Here is a 22,215-nt window from a genome sequence, read left to right as displayed (position 1 = left end):
AAGTTAATAATTGCATTAATTGTGGGAAGCAAATACCTCATAAGGATTTTCATTTGTACTATATTCCTTGCCTAGGCACTGATCACAACGTGCCTTGCTGCCGGTTTTGTGCTAAATTTAACCAACGCACTATTAAATGTCGGTATATTTTTGCTTCTAAATATGTTGGTTCAAGATTTAACTACCCTGAAATGTCGTCGGTTAGCAATCCAACTACCGGAGTTCACAAAAAACGCAAGGAAAAAGAAAGAGACAGACCACCGAGGTCCAAAACCGACGACGAAGCTTCTCATAAGCCAGTCGCCAGTTCACCGGTACTCAGTGATGCGCTTTCGCAGCCCCTGATACCTGCTACTTTTGAGTCGCAGGCCTCTACCGAGACCCATTCGGAGTCCGTTATGCCACGAGATTCGCAAAGTATTGAACCTGCGGATGTCTCTTTCTTGGAGGGGTCCGGAGCCGCTGAGTAGGCACCAGCTTCTGAGGGTGTCTTCAGGCCTCAACATTTTTATATTAAACCAACGCCATCATCAAAAACAAGGTCAAAACCAACTTCTATGTCTAAAAAACCGATGCATGAGCCACGTGCCCAGGCCCCTATGCCTAAAAAACAAATTATCAAAATGGTTGAGGAGTTAATTACCTTGATCAGGGGTTCCCAACCCCCGCCGCTAAGAGGCCTAGGCAAGGCACTGATTATGAATCTTCAGATCAGGTTTCCATTTCATCTGATTCCTCTTCTGATTAGGAATTTTCTATTCCACCTTATGAGGATTCTGATGCAGAGGAATCCATCCCATCTGCATCTCCTCCTGAGGATTGCTCTTTTGGAGAAACTTTGCATACTTTAAGGGAACATTTTCACTGGGAGAGTCAGGTCTTCTCAGAATCAAAAAAGAGGCTTAGGGATTTTCTTCTTCTTCCTCAGCATAGGCCTTTGGCAATACCTCCTGTATTAGACATTGTTGATGATGTGTTCCCGGAATCAAGCATGGCTCCTGATTCCCTGCCTCTAGCTCCTAGTATGCCAGACAAGATATTACAGGGTTCCTGACTCCCACAAATTTATTTTCAAAAATCCTGCTGCTGATCCTGAGACTATTTCTCAGGGTCTCAAGGGTGTTAAGGCTTCTACAGCCAAAAATTCTACCCCTTCTGATAGAGATTCCAGGGAGCTGGATAGATGGGGTAAGAAGGTTTATGCATCTGCAACCTTGGCAATCAGGGCTTTAAACTGCCAGTTTCATATGCTTAAATATCAACAGCATGTTATGGGCTTACTGAAACAGAAAATGATGTTGATTTCTGATTGTGTGGAAAAAAAAAAGAGTTACAGGATTTATTGCATTCAGCAGAACAGGTTGGAAAGCATACTTTGCAATGTGGTTTTGATTCCTTGGAGGCCTCTTGCAGGTCTGCCGTAACTGGATCTGTGGTAAGAAGGCATGCCTGGCTCAAGGAGCAAAATCTGCCTGATCAAATGCTGATTAAAGCTAAATTGTTGGATGCCCCTTTACAGCATGATAGTCAGTTTGGTAATAAGGCAGAAGAGGTTTTAAAGAAAATGGAAAACAAAGCTAAATATATGCAAACGGTAAAAGATTTCTTGCAAGTGCAGCCACCCAGGTTCAGTAGGCACTGGCCTACTAAAAATTGGTCCTTTCCTGTGTCCAACAGAGTCACTCAGGGCAAACCCAGGCACTCCAAAGGCTCCAGATATCAATCACAGGGATCTTACAGGTCAAAGCAATGGGGTGCCGCCACCTCCAAATCTGAAGGTAACAAAGCACAACCCTACAGTAAGCAGTATCAATGACTTTCCTCTACCATCTCCAAGCACTTAACTTTTGGCAGCCCCCTTGGGGGGAAAACTAGCACTTCATGCTCAAAATTGGCAGTTAATTACCCAGGACAAGTGGGTATTAAACATAGTATCCCAGGGGTACATATTTAATTTCCACACTTTGCCAATTCCAAATGGATGGCCAGATCTGCCACCAAACCAGTGGGCAGAGGCCCAGAAACAAGTCATGTCCCTCATGGATATGGGGGCTATTCAACCGGTACCAGAAAAGGAAAAAGGACAAGGATTTTATTCAATACTTTTCCTGGTACCCAGAAAAGACACATCATGACGTCCAATTCTGGACTTATCAATTCTGAACACGTTCCTGGGCATTCTAAAATTCAAAATGCTGACCTTACAACAGCTACTGCCTATGCTAGGCAAAAATGCCTAGTTGGTAACTCTAGACTTAAAAGAAGCATACCTGCATATCCCAATAAGGGAATCTTGCAGAAGATACCTCCGCTTCAAAGCAGGCTTTTTGCATTACCAATTCTCTATACTGCCCTTTGTCTTATCTACTGCACCCAGGGTCTTTACAAAGTGCCTGGCACCAGTAATTGCATTCTGCAGACAAAGAAACATTCAAATTTATCCTCATCTGGGTGATTGTCTCATTCAGGCAGATGACAAGGACACTCTTCTTCAACATCTGGCATTTGTAAAAAGGCTTCTAGCATGCCTAGGGTACACCTTAAACGAAAATAAATCACAACTGGTACCCCCTCAAATAATTACATTCCTGGGTGCAAGTTTGAAAACAACTGCCCAGATGGCTTACCTCACGCCAGACAAATGCAATTGACAACATACTTCAAACAAGTTGCAAGAAAAACCCAGCTATCTGCAAGACAAATTCTGCAGGCTTTGGTGTTCTTGGCATCCTGCATTCTACTAATTCCATATGCGAGACTGCATACGAGGAAACTTCAATGGTACCTAAAAAGCTTATGGAGTCAACATTGTCACAGCCTGGAAACAATGATTCCTCTCATTCCCTGCCTACAACAAGAGTTTCTTTGGCGGGCAGAGAAATGTCACCAAAACAAGGGACTGTCATTTACTCTACCTCCTGCCACCCAAACCCTAACTACAGACACATCAGACTATGCTTGGGGGGCCCACCTGGTAGGGAGATGCATTCAGGGCAAATGGAGCCCAAACCAAATGCATCTGCATATCAACCAGAAAGAAATGCTAGCTGTTCAGAATGCTCTGACAGCCTTCAAGGACTTACTTCATCTAGGACAACTACTGATAAAGACGGACAACACCACAGTTATGTGGTACATAAACAAGCAGGGGGGGTACCCACTCCTACCACCTTTGCAGACTAGCCATGGCCTTGTGGAACACAGCCTTGACTTACCAAATACATATTCAAGCTCAGTTCCTGCCAGGAAAGCAAAATACTCTGGCAGACGACCTAAGCAGAAATCTTATGGACCCGCACAATTGGAAACTGGATCCACAAATCTTCAGCATGTTAACACAAAAATGGGGAAGCCCAGACATAGATCTATTTGCCTCTCCCTAAAACTATCAGTTGGACAAATTCTGCACAAGAACTCATCACAAAAAAGCATGGAAAGTGGATGCTCTATCCTTCAGCTGGAAAAACCTATCAGTCTATGCCTTTCCTCCTCTGTCTCTACTCCGCATGGTCTTACTAAAAGTCAGATAGGAAAAAACAAAAATGATTCTAATTGCTCCGGACTGGCCTCGCCAACACTGGCACCAGCTTCTAAGGAATATGTCATACCTTCCTCCGTGGTACTTGCCTCAAACACCTCACCTGTTGTCTCAGAAGAACTATCAAATTCTGCATGTTCCAAACTCTGAATCTTGCAGCATAGCTAATCAACTAATTTTACCAACCACATCTCTCAGTAAACCTGTGATGGATGTCATTTTGGAAGCCAGAAGGCCTAGTACTAGAAAGTCTTATGCTGTTAAATGGAAGAGATTCTGTGCTTGGAACCAAACACAAGGAATAGACACAGCAAAGCCCAATATTCCTCAGATTTTACAATACTTAACAGAGAAGCTTGACAAGGGCCTATCTTTTTCTTCAATAAAAATCCATGCCTCTGCCATCTCGGCTCATTACAACACAGAGCCTCCCCTCTTTTCTCATCCCCTGCTAAAACAGTACCTCAAAGGGGCCAAAAATTTAAGGCTTTCCAGGAGAGCTCCAACTCCTGCATGGGACCTCAATTTTTTGCTGGAAAAACTCACCCTACCTCCTTTTGAACCAGCAGCTACTGCAGATATAAAATTTCTTTCTTGGAAGACTGCTTTTCTTTTGGCAGTCACTTCAGCTAGAAGGGTTTCAGAACTACAGGCTCTCATGGCAGTGGAGCCTTTCATTATTTTTTACCCGGACAGGGTGGTCCTCAGGGCCAATCCTTCATTTATGCCTAAGGTGGTATCCAGTGTGTCTCTTAACCAGACCATTCACCTGCCAACTTTCTTCCCAAATCCACAGAACAAGGGGGAGTGGATTCTGCATTCATTGGATGTACACAGACAGCTAAGATTCTACTTAAACAGGACAAAATCTCTAAGAAAGTCTGAGCAACTACTGGTGGCATTTCCTGCAGGATGAGAGGGGAAGGCTGTATCAAAGCAGACTATTTCTAAATGGATAAGCCATTGCATTTGTTTCTGCTACTTGTACCATGCTAAACCTGTGCCCAAGGGGATCAGATCCCATTCCACCAGGGCTGCCTCTACTTCAGCAGTTTTTCTCAGAGGGGTCCCTACCAGAGACATTCTAGAAGCTGCTACTTGGAGCTCAGTGCATACGTTCACAAAGCATTATCATTTACCTCTCTTTTCTAAATCCAGGGCAGGCTTTGCCACTGCAGTCCTGCAGGGCCTTATAGCTGCTCCTAATGCTGTTTAGTTCCATCCTCCCATCCGTAGCTTTGGGATTCTACCAAAATGTAATGACTGCAACAGTGAAACACGAAGAACATAGTACAGTTGTGTACACTTAAATGTAGATGTTTGAGTGTATTCACTGTTGCAGTCCGGATTACCCTCCCGCCAGCCCCCTTTCTATACCTTTTCTTTCCTTCACTATACTCAAAAGCCTTTGTGGTGTATTTGCTTTTAGATGAAGGTAAATTTTATGTTTCTAAAGTGCATTTATATATTTACAGTTATATATATATATATATATATATATATATATATATTTTTTTTTTTTTTTTTTTTTTGCTCCTCATTGGGGGGGCACCTGACATCTGGGGCAAGAAAAACGGATTAAAATGGCGTCTGCTGCATGTTTTATACCCCTGACAACCTGACGTCATGGAAGAGGAGACAGCAACAGACGCAGGAGCCAAGACTTTGTTATTCAGGCAGACTGAGGGCAACCTGCCAGCAGATTATGCAAGTGTAATGAGTGCAACAGTGAATACACTCGAACATCTACATTTATGGTAAGTGTACACAACTGTACTTTTCCTAGAGTAATGACTTTGAACTGGAAGGGGCCGATTTAGAGTACGACCTTTTGCATTCAGATTTTTATTTTGCGCTAGACAATTGTTGCTTTGGAGTGAATAAATGTAGTTATGCACAGACAACAAGCTGGCCAGTAAAGGGTAGTATCTGTCCAGCAATTTGATTGCCGTATATTGAGCTGGTTTGTGTATGTAGCTGAGATGGGTAACTAAGTATGTGCTTTTCGTGTTGAATGGCAGTGATGCTCAAAGTAAACTAGTAAGATGAATAAATCTGAAGAGCCTAAAACTGATCATGGCAGAACTTTACTCTTGCGTATCACACTCCTGCAGCCATTACATACGCAATACCATTTGTAAGCCCCTGTGCCGGGACATAGAACAGGTTGGAAAACATGATTCAGAGCGCAGCAGAGCATGTTGGGAAACTAGTCATTATATTTTACAGTTAAAGGTATCTTTTCTTTAAAGAGTTACTCTTATGATAGGTATGTTACACAGCTGTACTTTGCACTTGCAGAAGGTATGCTGATATGATAAAATACAGACCTGATGTCATCCTTTTATTCTTTATCAATGTATGGATTCAGATCTGACCCTCGGATCTGACTCTGCCGCATATTCCATTTGTTGGATCCAGCTGTCAAGCTCCTCCCTGTACCCATAATGCCATATTCCGTCCTTATTGTCTCAGAGGTCGTTTGCTGTCATAACGAACAGATGCAGGTTCCACTCTTGAGTTCATTAGAGATATTTCATGAGGTATTTAATGTTGGATTTAACTTTAATTTTGACCTTAAATTTGTCTTTGATTAGTTATTTCCTCTCTCTTAGTTTCTTGCTGGTCGTTAGGATTTTTCCATTGTTTTTCCTACTATTGTTATAGTAATTTTTAGTTACTATTGTTGGTATTTCTGCTTACCTTTTCACAGGGTATTTCTGTAACTTACCATTGCTGGTAATTAAGCCCTTCTTTTCTTTTCCTATCTTTATTTAAAAAAAAAAAAAAAAGTTTTTCTTGTAGTCTGCTCTTGTTGTTTTTTGTGTCTTTACTGGATACTAACATGTCAGACAAACCAACAGGCATTAGAAATGCACTTCCACCCTGTGGTTTCGGAGTCCCAGGATCTGAAATCCCTGAGATGTCCGGTGTCAGATCTGAGGAAGGCTTCTTCTTCCACTCTGACTATATCTTTGGCTGGTTTTGTTCCAATACCCTTGGATTAGACTGGGTCTCAGAGCCAGAGTGTCTGCATCGGATCCAAGGGGATAGGTTTGGCTCTGATTTTGTCAGATCTGTCCCTTCCTGTCAGAGCCTTGTCCTGGACAGTTCTGATCAGGTTCCAACCCGAAGCACAGATCTGAGGGTGGCCTAGACCTACCTTCGTTGGGAGTTTTGGCTCCAGGAAGCCAGGTAGGAGTCTCTCTGAGTCCATTTGATTTCATGGTGAAGGAAAAGGCTTTTTCTCTCGAGAGAAGCATCCTTTCATGTTTCAGATCCTACCCTTTTTCTCTCCTCTGTTCCAAGTTCTGAGTCAGTCAGGCCTATTCCACAGGGACAGTCAGTTCTAATAAGTCTCTAACCAGTTTCAATGGAAGAACTTCACCTGTCTTCTGACATTTCATCTGAACACCCCACAGAGGAGGTACACCAGAAGAGAACATGCAAAAGGAGACACATTGACTCCCCCATGGAGTCTGTCATGGAGGATACTGATTTTGATGCAAGAGAAAGGCCCCCCAGATCACCACCAGATGATATCTCCTTTGGAGATATTTTAGAGATCTTAAAACGAAAAGGTGGTAGGTCTTCCCAAAAACCCCTCTCCAGAAGAATCTGCATTTTGGAGGCTTTTGGTTCTGCCTTGTCTACGTCTTGAGTCCCCCCCCCCCCCACCCCGGGCAGATTAACTTTTAATTTGGTTTCCCACCGGGCTTGGAAGGAACTGGATACCATCAAACCAATCCCGAAAAGACCCAATAAATTTTTAGCCCCAGCATCAAACAGACCCCACTGGAGCAAAGGAGTCCCATTTGATGCTATGGTGGTGGCGGCAGCCACCCAGAAAGAACTAACAGAGCACAGGTCTTCTGTCCATCCACTAAACAGGGAGTCTAGAGCATTGGACAAATTTGGAAAGAGAGTCTTTGCTTGGGCAACATTTGCCCTGAGGTCACTAAACTACTTGGCACACTTTATTAGGCTACAGAGAGATTTCATTGAAGAGCTTTCAAATACTGTTTGAGTCCATATCTGCTGAGGACTTCAAAGGAACAGCCTCACAACTGGCCACTCTCTTATCTATACCAAATGATTCAATAAGGTTGATCTCTGACACAGCTGAAGGTGCCTCTTAAGCAGCTGGTTCAGGCATTGCTATAAGGAGACATGCCTGGATGTGACTATGTGACTTTGCAGAGCCCTTTAAGATGTCGTTTATTAATGTCCCATTCGATGGCACTTCTTTATTGGGGCCATCAGTAAAATTATGTTTACCCACAGTGAACAAGATGAAAAGACTCTTGTCTGCTGTGGGAATCAAGTTTTATGCACCTCAACGAACCTTTTCTAGGAATTGGAGTGGCTGCAAGAAAATGTGGGTCCAGAAATCTCCAGGTCCTTTCCAAGATTCTCGCAGTGATAATTCTTCCAGAGGCAGAGGAGGAAATTTTAGTGCTCACGCTAGAGGCAGAGGAGCTCTGCAGAATCAGGGCTTCAGAGATTCTTTTTTCAGACAGGCCCTTTCAGCGTTCCTGAAGTGCTGCCCGGCTGTCCAACTCTGAAGGCAGTTGGGGGTCAATTGCACCCAGATGCCTGAACCAAGGTACATGGGTGCTGAAAATATCTTGGGGTTATTACATACCATTTTTCCTTCTTCCATCTCACAAAAGGGAAGAAACCTCCCAATATTCCACCCAGTCAAAGGAAGGCAGCAGCACAAGTAATCTTAAAGCTGCTAGAAAAAGAGTAATCCAAAAGGTCCCGCCATACCAAACAGGATATGGAAGTTATTCACACTTCTTTTTAGTGCCAAAGAAAATGGGTACTTCAAACCCATTTTAAATCTAAGCAGTATGAATCAGTACGTAAAGAAGGCAAAGTTCTGAATGGTCACGGTTCACTCCATCCTACCCTTTCTCCACAAGGTTGATTGGATGTGCTGTATAGATCTTCAGGATGCTTACTATCATATCAAAATAGACAGGCAATCCAGAATACATTTACGCTTTTGGCTGGAAGCTACTCTTTACCAGTTCAGAGCCTTGCCCTTTGGACTCACCACAACCCCCAGGGTGTTTACCAAATGCATGACAGTAGTGACAGTTCATTTGAGACTGAAGGGATTCCATATATTTCCATATTTAGATGACTGGCTCTTTGCCACCCCTTCCAACCATCTACTTCTACATGCCAAGGACTGTTTGCTTCAGATATGCAGTTCTTTGGGTATAACAGTAAGTCATGCCATGTCAAACCTAACACCAGTCCAGAGCCTGGAGTTCATAGGTTGTGTTCTAGGTACAGCAGTACAAGTGGCATCTCTTCCTCTTTAATGTATTTCAGATATTAGAAACCAAGTTCATTTTCTCCTTACCCATCCATTTCTCCTCTAGGAAGGTTAGTACTTCAAGCACTAGGTTCTATGGTAGCAGCCATAGTGCTACTTCCTTTGGCATGTTTCTTTATGTGGGTTCTCCAATGGACTCTACCTGTACAGTGGCCCATTCTGTATCAACCCCTATCCTTTCCGGTCAAGCTCACCCCAGTTTGCAAACAACACATCCACTGGTGGATACAATTGAATGATCTTCATCTAGACAGACCCTTTATTCTACTAACCTCCATCTCCACAGTGACCACAGACACTTCTCAACTGGGGTGGGGGTGGCATTTCTTGGGAAGAATGGTCCAAGGCATGTGGTCCCTCCAAGAGACCAAGTTGCATATCAGTGTTCTAGAGATGAGAGCACTCTTATTACCGCTGCAGGTATTTCAAAATGCTCTCCCCTTGGGAACTTTTGCATTTCAGATTGACAGCATGTCTGTAGTCTAGTAAATCAACAAACAAGTAGGAACTCATTCTTACCCCCTTTGCAGAGAGGCCATGAGAGTATGGGAATGGGCAGTCTCATCAGACCACTTTATAGTTGCAATTCATATTCTGAGGAAAACCAGTGTGTCTTCGGCACCAGACTCTGTGTCTTCTCCCTTGGTGCCGTCCATGATATTCACCCCATTTCAGTTCCGACCTCGGCAATACTGACTTCGTTGCCATCCTTGGATCCGACATCGGCTCCGATGATTGTATCTGCTTCTGCACCATCCCCGACCACGGTGCCGACAGTTTCTTCGGCTCCAAAACTCGAATACCTGCCAAGGACAAGATACTTTCCAATGTATGACCCTTTTTTGGGGCAGAGGTTTAGCCCCTTTCTAGAAAGACCTGATTCTCCTTCAGCAGCCTCCTTTAGATCCACTAGGGGTTTTTCTGAATTAAATCTAGTGCAGGTTGTGGACCAGCTTTTGGCAGATAGGGGATTGCCCATTCCATCTAAACCTTCCATCCCCCTTGTCTCGGAATCCTTTACTACTTCTTCCTCTGTTTATCCTCTGGCTTCTGCCCAGATCCCGGAGTGTCCACTCTGGTGCATACTGTCTCAGTTCCGACAGCAGTGATGTTCTTCATGTTTCACTGTTGCAGTCATTACATTTGGGTAATCTGCTTGCAGGTTGCCTGATTAACAAAGTCTTGGGTCCTGCGTCGGTTGCTGTCCCTTCTTCCATGACGTCAGGTCGTCAGGGGTATAAAACATGCAGCCGACGCCATTACATCAGTCTTTCTTGCCGTGCGGTGCCAGAAGCAGAAGCATTTCGCAAGTGCCGGTCAGCCAACTCTTGAAATTTTTGTTTTTGAGTTTCAAAACCGAAGTCTTCAACTAAACTTTTTCTTGCTCCTTACCGATGTCAGTAAAAGTTAATAATTGCATTACTTGTGGAAAGCAAATACCTCATAAAGATTTTCATTCATAGTGTATTCCTTGCCTAGGCCCTGACCACAATGTACCTTGCTGTCGGTTTTGTGCTTTATTTAATCAGCACACTATCCTTCGTCAGTATATTTTTGCCTCTAAATATTTTGGTTCTCGGTTTAATTATCCAGAAATGTCGTCGGTTAGCCATCCGACTTCCGGGATTCTGAAAAAACGCAAAGATAAAGACAGAGACAGGCTGCCAAGTTCCAAAACTGCCAACGACGCTTCTCCTAAGCCAGTCGCCAGTTCGCTCGTACTCAGTGAGGTGCTTTCGCAGCCCCTGATACCCACTACTTCTGATTCGCAGGCCTCTACTGAGACCCATTCGGAGTCCAGTATGCCGCGAGATACTTCAACTATGGAACCCGCGGATGTCTGTACCTTGGATGGGTCCAGAGCCGCTGTGCAGGCACCGGCTTCTGAGGGTGTATTCAGGCCTACGGACTTGCATATTAAATCGACACCTCCTTCATTACTAAGGTCTAAATCTCGATCCATGTCTAAAAAAAAAAAACGATGCCCAGGCCACATGCTCAGGCCCCTATGCCTAAAAAAAAAAATGATAAAAATGGCTGAAGATCTAATAACTCTAATCAGGGGTAGTCAACCCCCCCCCCCCCCAAGAGGCCTAGAGCTGAGCCTGATTATGAATCTTCTAATCAGGATTCTGTTTCTTCTGACTCTTATGACCTGGATTTGTCCTTACCCACTTATGAGGATTCTGATGCAGTGGATTCTTTTCCCCCTGCTTCCCCTCCTGAGGATTTTTCTTTTCGGGAAACCTTACATACTTTAAGGGAGCATTTTTACTAGGAAAGCCAGGAATTTTCTGATTCAAAAAAGAGGCTTAGGGATTTCCTTCTTCTACCTCAGCATAGGCCTTTGGATATACCTCCTGTACTAGACATTGTTGATGGTTTTCTCGGAATCCAGTTTGACCCCTGATTCCTTGCCTCCGGCCCCTAGTAAACCAGACAGATACTATAGCGTTCCTGAGTCCCACAAATTCCTTTTCAAAAATCCTGCTGCAGATCCAGAAAAATATTTCTCAGGGGCCCAAGGGCATTAAGGCTACTACTGCTGAAAATCCTACCCCTTCTGATAGAGACTCCAGGGCGCTGGATAGATGGGGTAAAAAGGTTTATACTTCTGCAACCTTGGCAATCAGAGCTGTTAACTGTCAATTCCATATGCTAAAATATCAACAGCATATCATGGGACTGCTTAAACAGAAAATGATGTTGATTTCTGACTGTGTGGAAAATAAAGATTTACAGGATTTATTGCATTCAGCTGAACAAGTTGGAAAACATACTTTGCAATGTGGTTTTGATTCTTTAGAGGCCTCTTGCAGGGCTGCTGTTACTGGGTCTGTGCCTAGAAGACATGCTTGGCTTAAGGAGCAATCTCTGCCTGATCATGTTAAAGCCAAACTGTTGGATCCTCCTTTGCATCAGGTTCACCTGTTTGGCAATAAGGCTGAAGAAGTTCTAAAAAAGATGGAAGATAAAGCTAAATCTATGCAAACTGTAAAAGATTTCTTACAAGTACAACCTCCTAGATTTAGTAGGAACTGGCCTACTAAGAATTGGTCCTTTCCAGCTCCTTCCAGAGCCACTCAAGCCAAACCCAGACACTCCAAAATCACCAGGTTTCAGTCCCAAGGGATTCTTAGAACTAAGCAATGGGGTGCTTCCACTTCTAAATCTGGAAATAACAAGACACCATCCTATAGTAAACAGTCGCAATGACTTTCCTTTAAAATTACCAAGCACTTACCTCTCAGCCACCCCTTTGGGGGGAAAACTGGCTCTTCATGCAAAAGACTGGCAACTTATAACCCAGGACAAATGGGTTTTAAATATAGTGTCCCAAGGAAGCAGATTTCATTTCCACACATTGCCAACTCCAAACGGGTGGCCAGACCTGCCCCCAAATCAGTGGGCGGAGGCTCAGAAGCAAGTACTTTCCCCTCTAAACATGGGTGCTATTCAACTAGTACCAGAAGAGGGAAAAGGACAATGTTTCTATTCCAGACTGTTCCTGGTGCCCAGAAAAGACAAATCATGGCGTCCAATTCTGGACCTGTCTACTCTACACACCTTTCTGGACATTCCAAAATTCAAGATGCTGACTCTTCACCAGTTACCTCCTATGCTAGACAAGGATGCCTGGCTGGCAACTGTAGATTTAAAAGAGGCTTACCTGCATATCCCAATCAGGGAATCTTGCAGAAGATACCTACGCTTCAAAGCAGGCTACTTACATTATCAGTTCTCTGCATTGCCCTTTGGCTTGTCTACTGCGCCCAGGGTATTCACAAAGTGCCTGGCTCCAGTAATTGCATTTTGCAGGCAAAGAAATATTCAAATATGTCCATACCTGGACGATTGTCTAATTCGGGCAGAAAACCAGGCCACTCTTCTAAGACATCTGGAGTTTGTAAAAAGGGTTCTAACTTGTCTAGGGTACACCATAAACGAAAAGAAATCACAACTGTTACCCTCTCAAAAAATTACATTCCTGGGTGCAAGCTTGAATACAACTGCCCAGATGGCTTTCCTTACGCCAGAAAAGCAAATTCATTTGGTGACTTACTTCAAACAGGTGGCCACAAAAATCCTGCTGTCTGCAAGACAAATACTGCAAGCCTTGGGGTTCATGGCCTCCTGCATTCTTCTAATTCCATATGCAAGACTGCATATGAGGAAACTGCAGTGGTACTTAAAAAGTCAACATTGTTACAGCCTGGAAACAATGATTCCTATCATACCTTGCCTGTGCCTAGAGTTGTTATGGTGGGCAGAAGCCTGCCACCAAAACAAGGGACTGCCATTCACACCACCCCCTGCCGCCCAAACCCTAACTACAGATGCATCAGACTATGCATGGGGGGGCTCATCTGGCAGGGAAGTGCATTCAGGGCTAATGGAGCCCAAATCAAATGCACCTTCATATCAATCAAAAAGAAATGCTAGCTGTACAGAATGCTCTGACAGCCTTCAAGGACTACCTTCATCCAGGACAACTAATGGTAAAGACGGACAACACCACGGTTATGTGGTACATAAACAAGCAGGGGGGTACACATTCCTAGCCCCTGTGCAGACTAGCCATGGCATTGTGGAACACGGCCTTGAGCTACCAAGTACAACTACAAGCTCAATTCCTGCCAGGAGAGCTGAATATTCTGGCAGACGAACTAAGCAGAAATCTCATGGACCCACACGAATGGAAACTGGAACCACGGATTTTCAACATTTTGACATGCAAATGGGGGAGCCCAGACATAGATCTTTTTGCCTCACCCCAGAACTACCAGTTGGACAAATTTTGCACAAGAACTCCTCACAAAACAACCTGGAAAGTGGATGCTCTGTCCTTCTTCTGGAAAAACCTATCAGTCTATGCCTTTCCTCCTCTGCCTCTGCTCTCCAAAGTTCTACTAAAAGTCAAACAGGACAAACCAAAAATGATTTTGATTGCTCCAGACTGGCCACGCCAACACTGGTACCCACTCCTGCGCAGTGTGTCACAAATTTCTCCATGGCATCTGCCTAAGACACCTTCCTTACTGTCTCAGCAGGCGAACCAAATTCTGCACCCTCAGCTCCAAACATTAAATCTTGCAGCTTGGCTAATCATTTAAATTCCCCCTTAGCATCCCTCAGCAAACCTTTGATGGATGTCATTTTGGAGGCGAGAAAACCTAGTACTAGAAAATCTTATGCTGACAAATGGAAAAGATTCTGTGCCTGGAATCAATCTCAAGGGATGAGCACAGCAACACCCAATTTACCTCAGATTTTGCAATACTTAACTGAGATGCTTCACAAGGACCTGTCTTTTTCCTCCATTAAAATCCATGCCTCAGCCATTTCAGCTCATTACAACACAGAACCCCTCTCTTCTCTCATCCTCTGCTAAAGCAGTATCTCAGAGGGGCCAAAAACTTGAGACCACCCAGGAGAGCTCCAACCCCTGCCTGGGACCTTAACTTTGTATTGGAGAAACTCACTCTACCTCCTTTCGAGCCAGCTGCTACTGCAGACTTAAAATTTCTTTCCTGGAAAACAGCTTTCCTTTTAGCAATCACTTCAGCTAGAAGGATATCTGAATTACAGGCCCTTATGGCAGTGGAGCCTTTCATCATCTTTCGGACAGGGTGTCACTCAGGACCAATCCGTCCTTCATGCCCAAGGTGGTATCCAGTGTGGCTCTTAATCAGTCCATTCATTTGCCAACTTTCTTTCCCAATCTGCAGAACAAGGGGTAGCGGATTCTGCATTCATTGGATGCACACAGTTAACTTAGATTCTACTTGGACAGGACTAAATCTTGGAAGAAAATCTGAACAACTGGTGGTAGCATTTGCTGCAGGAGCAGAGGGGAAGGCTATTTCAAAACAAACCATTTCTAAATGGATAAGCCATTGTATTCATTTATGCTATAACCACCATTGAAAAACTATCCCCCAGGGGATCAGATCTCATTCCACCAGGGCTGCATCTACTTCTACAGCCTTTCTCAGAGGTGTTCCTACCAGGGATATTCTAGAAGCTGCTACTTGGAGTTCAGTTCATACTTTCACCAAGCATTATCACTTACCAATTTTCTCTAAATGCAGAGCTGGCTTTGCCACTGCTGTTTTCAGGGCCTTTTAGCTGGTCCTAATGTTGTATAAATCCATCCTCCCAACCATAGCTTTGGGAATCTACCCAAATGTAATGACTGCAACAGTGAAACACGAAGAACATAGTACAGTTGTGTACACTTACCATAAATATAGATGTTCGAGTGTATTCACTGTTGCAGTCCTGGTTACCCTCCCTCCAGCCCCCTGTTTTTCTCTTAGTATACCTCTATTTTCTTTTACTATGCTTAAAAGCCTTTTTTGTGTATTTGCTTTTGTTTGGAGGCATATTTTTGTGTTTTTAATTACTTATATATTTTGTTCCCCATTTGTGGGGCACCTGACATCTGGGGCAAGAAAAACTGATGTAGTGGCGTCGGCTGCATGTTTTATACCCCTTACGAACTGACGTCATGGAAGAAGGGACAGCAACCGACGCATGACCTAAGACTTTGTTAATCAGGCCGACTGAGGGCAAACTGCCAGCAAATTACCCAAATGTAATGACTGCAACTGTGAATACACTCGAACATCTACATTTATGGTAAGTGTACACAACTGTACTTTCCAACCTTATTGCAGACAGTCTGAGCAGGAACAGCGGATCGGATCTTCCAACACTGGGGCAAGCCTTGCTGTGACCTGTTTACTTCCCCCCCTAAACCACAAATGGAGAAGCTACTTTGCCCTGACCCCCCTCAGCAGGAACCACCAAGGGGCGCTCTGATGCACGATTGGCCACTAGTTCTTCTGTATACCTTTCTCCCGTTTCTCCTTATTCCAGAATTTCTCCAGAAAGCTCAGAGGTTGAGAAGCAAAGTGATCCTCATTGCCCCCTACTGGCCCCGTCAATTCTGGTTCCTGTTTCTAGGGCCTCATCTGATTCATAGCCCATGAATCCTGAATCATTCCCAAGACCTGTTATCTCATCCTCAGGGACTGATTCATCCAAACCTGCACAGTCTCAAGCTCACAGCATGGTTCCTTCACTTCCAATGATTACCAGGCTGCCTGACATCCCATCTCCTGTTCGTGAAATTCTTCTGGCTTCACACAAACCTTCCACTAGGAAAGTTTATTCTAGTAAATGGACTAGGTTCTCTATTTGGGCCAAAGATCAGAACTTAGACCCTTTCTCTATGCCTATTTCAAAAGATCCTACAATACCTGACTACTCTTTTACATGCAGGAGCCTCAGCTTTGACGATTACTGTACAGTTAGCAGCTATCGCCAATTTTCATAATGGTATTGATAATTTTTCAGTTATGTCACACCGCCTGTGCAAGACCTTTTTGAAAGGAGTATTACATGTTAAACCTCCGGTCAAGCCTTCCTTAGAACCCTGGGGCTTGACTTTGGTACTTCAGTCTCTCACAGGTTCTCCTTTCGAGCCCTTTGATTCATGTGATTTGAAATTTTTGTCATGGAAAATCTTACGTCTATTAGCACTTACCTCAGTGAGAAGAGTATCTGAGCTGCAGGCCTTGAGTGTCAAGAGTCCTTACTTGATCTTCCACACGGATAGGGTGTCCCTTCGTATTGACCCTTCTTTCTTGCCCAACGTCATTTCTAGCTTTTCCATTAGCCAATCTATTGACCTGCCAGTTTTCTTCCCTCAGCATTCCTAACAGAGGAGAGTACCTTTTTCACACCCTTGATGTGCATCGGCAGCTTCATTGTTATTTTGACAGGACTAAATCTTTCAGGAAAACAGTTCAGTTGTTTGTGGCCTTTGCAGGACCCAGATTGGGTAAACCTGTTTCCAAAGTGACTTTATCCACCTGGCTTAGAAACGTCATTACCTGTATCTACCAACAGAATAAGCTATCCTTACCTTCCAGAGTAAAGGCACATTCTACCAGATCTATGGCTACTTCTATAGCATTTCATTCCACAACCTCTATGGATGATATCTGCACAGCAGCCACTTGGGCAAGACCTCATACCTTTATATCTCATTACAAATTGGATTTGTCCTCCAGGGGATGAGCATCTTTTGGTTCTATGGTGCTCAGGAATATCCTTCCTTGGGGCCACCCAGGACTCAAGTAGCTGTGGACTTGATCCTATTTGTAATGAATGAACAAAGATTTACAACATCAGATAAAGAAGTTATGTCTTACCATAACGTTCCATCTGTGTTGTAGATCTTTGTTCATTCATTACTTCCAGCCCTCCTCCCCCCTGCCTGGATTCCTGGCGGACTTTAGGAACTCCTGGTTAGGGTATTTGCTCAGACAGAGCCTCCTACTATTTTTTCTATTGCTACATCTATTATCTACAGGTGGGCAAACTCGATCTGGAGTAACTAGGAGAGGGCCATTATGGGTAGGTCTTAGCTGAGAGTTTTTGGCTGGCGCAATCTTGAAAACGGATGTATTGGTTCTGAGGATGGAACCGAGGTCCTATTAGTAGTGAATGAACAAAGATCTACAACACAAATGGAACGTTATGATAAGACATAACTTCTTTTTATGCTCATTTAAGGGATGTTAAAGTTTATGCTTTGGTGGAGCTGGGATGTTACCAGGAAGCAGTAATTAGATATAAAGAACTGATAATGAAGGGGTTAAGACTAAAATATTTTTCACAAGAGGATGTACATAAAAAATTTGAGTCAAAGATAATACTATGGCCTATTTCTTTTGTGTCCCTAAAATACACAAAAGTATAGTGGATCCACCGGGACATCCTATAGTCTCTGGATGCAGTTATTTTACACACAATTTGGCCCTCTTTCTATATTCTTATTTGAAAGAAGAAGCTGAGAAGTTAAGTTTGTATATTAAAGATTCTTTTGATTTTTTTTAAGTATAATCAGAAATGTAAAGTGGAAGAAGGATATGTTTTTCATTATTATGGATGCTACCAGTTTATATACAAATATTGACATGTACATGGTTTAGAAGCTGAACTATTCTTTTATAAGGACTTACCTAAAACACACTTCAGTATTGAACCGTTGCATTTTTGTTTAAATAATAACATTTTTAATTTCAATGGGGAACTTTATAGGCAGCTTCGTGGACCAGCCATGGGGGCAGGTTTTGTCCCCATATATGCAAATCTTTTCATGAGCATGTTTGAAAACAAATATGTATATAGTAATGAATTCTTTAGGAAATATGTTATAAATTACTTTAGATTTATAGACAATTTAATATTTATTTGTGAAGGGGGGGTGGGAAGAAGTGAACACATTTGTGCAAAAGATTCAGATAAACCCCTACAATATTAAGTTTGATGGAATACAGACAGGTGATAAAGTAAACTTTCTTGATATAACTTTGCAAGGTATTAGTGATGGTAAAATACAGACAAATATACATAGAAGGTTTGAAGGGAATGGTCATATATTGTATGGGGAAAGCTGTCACCCCCCCCCCCCACACACACACACACACTATTAAATCTATCCCCTATGGGGAATTTCTTAGAATAAAAAGAATATGTAGTGATGTGTGATAAGGAAATAGAGAAAACAGCACATATGTTTATAACTAGAGGTTACAAGGAAACAGTGGTGGAAGAAAGTAAAAAGAGGGTAGTACAACAAAATCATACTAGAAGTATGTATAGCATGCAAGGGAGAGTTTATCAACAGGATAAACAAAGATTATGTTACGTGACTAAATACACAGTGTTTGCAGAAGTTCTAATAAATCTGGTAAAATATCATTGAAGTATTATAGAAAAAAATAAATTTCTCAATATAAAAGCAAATGAGTATCCCATGTTCTCCTATTCGAAAGGTAGAAGTATAAGAGATTTTTTGGTGCATGGCAAGTTTCAGTTGCCTCTAAGCTATAGGAGTTTGGGGGTAGATGCAACAGGCACTTCCCTTTTGGAAAGTGTAGTTGTTGCCAGTATGTTGTAAAACGCTTTGATAAAATTAATGAAAAAAATTTTACATGTAAAGGAAGATTTTTCTGTGACAGTACTGGTATAGTTTATGGTTTGAAATGTCCTTGTGATAAGGTATACATAGGGGAACGTAAAAGAAGTTTCAAACAAAGATTGAAGGAACATGTTAGGGATGTCAGGAAGGGTAAAGAAGAAAGTCCTGTTGCATTACATTTTAAAGAATGTCAATGGAAATCTACAAGGTTTACAAGTTGCAGTTCTGGGGCTAGTACAACAAATGTATGATTTTGATATTAAAAGACAACTTTGGAAGTTAGAATCTATTTTAATTTTGAAATTTAACACTTTAATTCCTTATGGAATGAATCAAGAATGTCAATGGAAATGTTTCCTTTAATTAATTTAACTCTGTGATTGGTTAATTGTTTGTGATTATACTATTTAAAAATGGGATATGTGAAGTAGGGATATACTCTGTAAAGGCTGAAGAGCAAGAGGAGTCTGCATTTTATGCTTTGTGTTTGCTGCTAACCAGATTTTATTGGATCCAGTGTGTGCTTGTTTTACCTGTATTGTGGGACTACATTGTGGATGAACTACTGGACTGGAATTTTAGTAAAATATAAAGGTAATCACTGGCTTCTTTCCTTATGTGGTGGTGAACTGTTCTGTTTCCAGTTCGTGGTGAAGTAGATTCTGTCTTTGGTCTTTAAATAAGGAAATTGACCCTTTATGTACTCCAATTTCTGCGATTTTCCATTTTTTGACAACTCTTTGAAGGAGTAGATAGTTTTTCTACAGTTACTCTTCAAATGGCAGCAATTTCCAATTTTCACACGGGGAACAGAGATTTTTCCCTGGCTTCGTCTAAATTATATAAAGCTTTCCTGAAAGACATTTTTTTCTTCTAAGGCCTCCGGTAAAAGATTTCTCACCACCTTGGCATCTGACAATTGTGCTACAAGGGCTAACACAGAAACCCATTGAACTTTCAGATAAAGCTGATTTGAAATTCCTGTCATGGAAAACAGTTTTCTTAATAGCCAATACTTCTACAAAGAGAACATCTGACCTCAGGCTGTTTCTTCAAAAACTCCTTACATCATTTTCCATAAGGATAGTGTTTCCTTACGGGACTAATCCTTCATTTTTACCTAAAACTACTTCTGAAAATAACATTAACCAATCCATTCACTTTCCAGTTTTCTTTCCAAATTTTTCAAATAAAGGAGAGTACATGCAGCAGCTCCTTGATGTGCACAGACAACTAGTTTTTTTTTATCTTTGCAGGACAAAACAAATTAGCAAATCAGATCAACTCTTTGTTTCTTTTTTGCAAAAATGCCTGGGTTGTAAAGTCTCTAAAGTTACTTTACCCAAATAGATAACCAACTGTATTTCTTGGATTTATTCTCAGAAAGGCATGACATTATCTAAACCTTCCAAGGCTTATTCAGCTAGATCTAGGACTACATCACCTCTTTTTTTGGTCAAGAACATCTGTTGATATTTGTGCTGCAGCTACATGATCCAATGCTCATACTTTTGTTAATCATTATAAATTGGATATTTCTAGAAACAGAGCTGCCTTTGGTGCGGTAGTACTCCGGAATATCCTTCCATGAGGGCCACCCAAGGTCAACTTAGCTGGTTACTGTCTCCCATATGTTGAGGAAGAATGAAAAGGACAACATCAGATTTAAAAATTATGTACGTAGCATAATGAGGCATCTGTGATGTCCATTTTCATTCTTCCTCAACTTCCATCCCATCCATCCCTCTTCCTTTTTTCTGGAGAGACCTATTGGACTGTATCGTGAACCTACAGTTACGGGCTTGATACTTGCCTTTTCTGTCGACCTATACGTGTCTCTTTTGATAACTATAGGGATATATGGCAACAAATTCGATCTGAGGCAGTGGGGTTGAAATAGGGCATTATGGGTAGAAGGAGGAGCTCGAGAGCTGGATCTGAAGTCTGGAATATGTGGCCAAGTTGGATCTGAACCCATGAGGAAGAGTGAAACAGGACAACACAGATGCCTAGTTGTGGTAAGTACATAACTTTTAATTTTATTTCCATAAAGTGCTTCTTACCTGTATAAGTCCTTTGCCTTTGTTGCCTAGGTTTATACTTGTCCTTCAAGTTGTTATGGGTGAAGTTTTGTTACTGGAATACTTGAGAATTGCACAGTATTAATTTTTTCCTGTCTTGTGTAGCTTGATGTATTTTAGTCTAATATCCTAATTTCTGAGGTATTGACATTAGTCACCTGCAGAATAGACTTCGACTCTTTGATGTTTATAAACTGGGGATGTCCATACTTCATTATGTGTAGAGTAGCACTGTCGTCCATTTTCTTTGAGGAAAGTGCTTTTTTCAGAAATTAAACAAAGGTGATCACACGTGATGAGTAAATAAGCAGTAATACACAAACTGTTACCTTTTGTTGCATCATACTTGTGTATACACAATTGGTGAAATGTATGAAGACTTGCTGTCTATGTCCGATACTTCACTATAATGCTGCTTAGTAAATTGGAAATATACCAGGGTAAATTACATTGAGTGTTAAGTTCTTATGAATCATTTTTACTTTTATTAATCTGCTTATTGAATTGCTGCTGTATTTTCTCTCTTTTTCTTTTAAAGAATAGTCTGATGAATGCTGTAAACTTCCTCAGAAAAGTGGAAATTATTTTTTTTTTCATTTATTTACTTTACAGAGTTCTGTGAAAACTTGTCTGTAGACTGTCGAGAGAATGTTATTATGACACAGATTCTTCCTTGTATTAAGGTAAGAAGATCAATGTATTAAACAGCCTAGTTAAGTGCATTTGAAAGCATTTAAATTAGTTTATTTTGAGCCAGTCATGTATTTGGCTTTCATTCACATCATGAAAAAAGTCATGAAGCATTATAGAGTTTTTGTTAATGGTAGCTTTAGATTATTGACAAAACTTATATTGTGGTGAGCTGTGAAGCAGTTCTTGCCAGCAGGATTTTCACACTTCAATCTGCTTCCTTCTAAATGTACCTCAGCACCCACTTTCATTGGGCTTTTAAACCTAATAGCAGTCTTTACTGTACTAGTGCCAGTTGTCCTGTTCGATTCTCAGCTGGAGCATCTTCTGTCTGGAGACATGTGTGAATGGGCATACCTTCATTGAAGTTGTGCATCAGGGCTGGCAACTTGGCACATAAAAATCTGCTGCCAATCATTAGCGGACCAGAGTTCTGCTGTGGCGACCCCTAACCGGGAAAAGCCGAAAGACACAACAACTGTACTAGTGCCAGTTGTACATGTGTTGTGGAAGAGAGTGCTTGTCCTCCTCTTTGTAGTTGTTGCAAGAAACTTGTTTT

The 22,215-nt window shown here is 42.0% G+C and overlaps 1 protein-coding gene across 1 annotated transcript in view; it reads left to right on the top strand.

The window, feature by feature from the left end:
• Positions 1–22,215, top strand: part of PPP2R1A (protein phosphatase 2 scaffold subunit Aalpha) — a 2,558,186-nt gene that overhangs the window by 1,406,588 nt on the left and 1,129,383 nt on the right. Inside the window, exon 8 of the mRNA XM_044079364.1 lies at positions 21,579–21,649. Coding sequence (XP_043935299.1) covers positions 21,579–21,649 — 71 coding nt within the window. The remainder of the gene's footprint in view (positions 1–21,578; positions 21,650–22,215) is intronic.

This window comes from Protopterus annectens, chromosome 8.part0 (assembly GCF_019279795.1).
Source record: "Protopterus annectens isolate FY-2018-M chromosome 8.part0, PAN1.0, whole genome shotgun sequence".
Classification (NCBI taxonomy): Eukaryota; Metazoa; Chordata; order Ceratodontiformes; family Protopteridae; genus Protopterus; species Protopterus annectens.
This window is presented reverse-complemented; position numbering and strand designations above follow the sequence as displayed.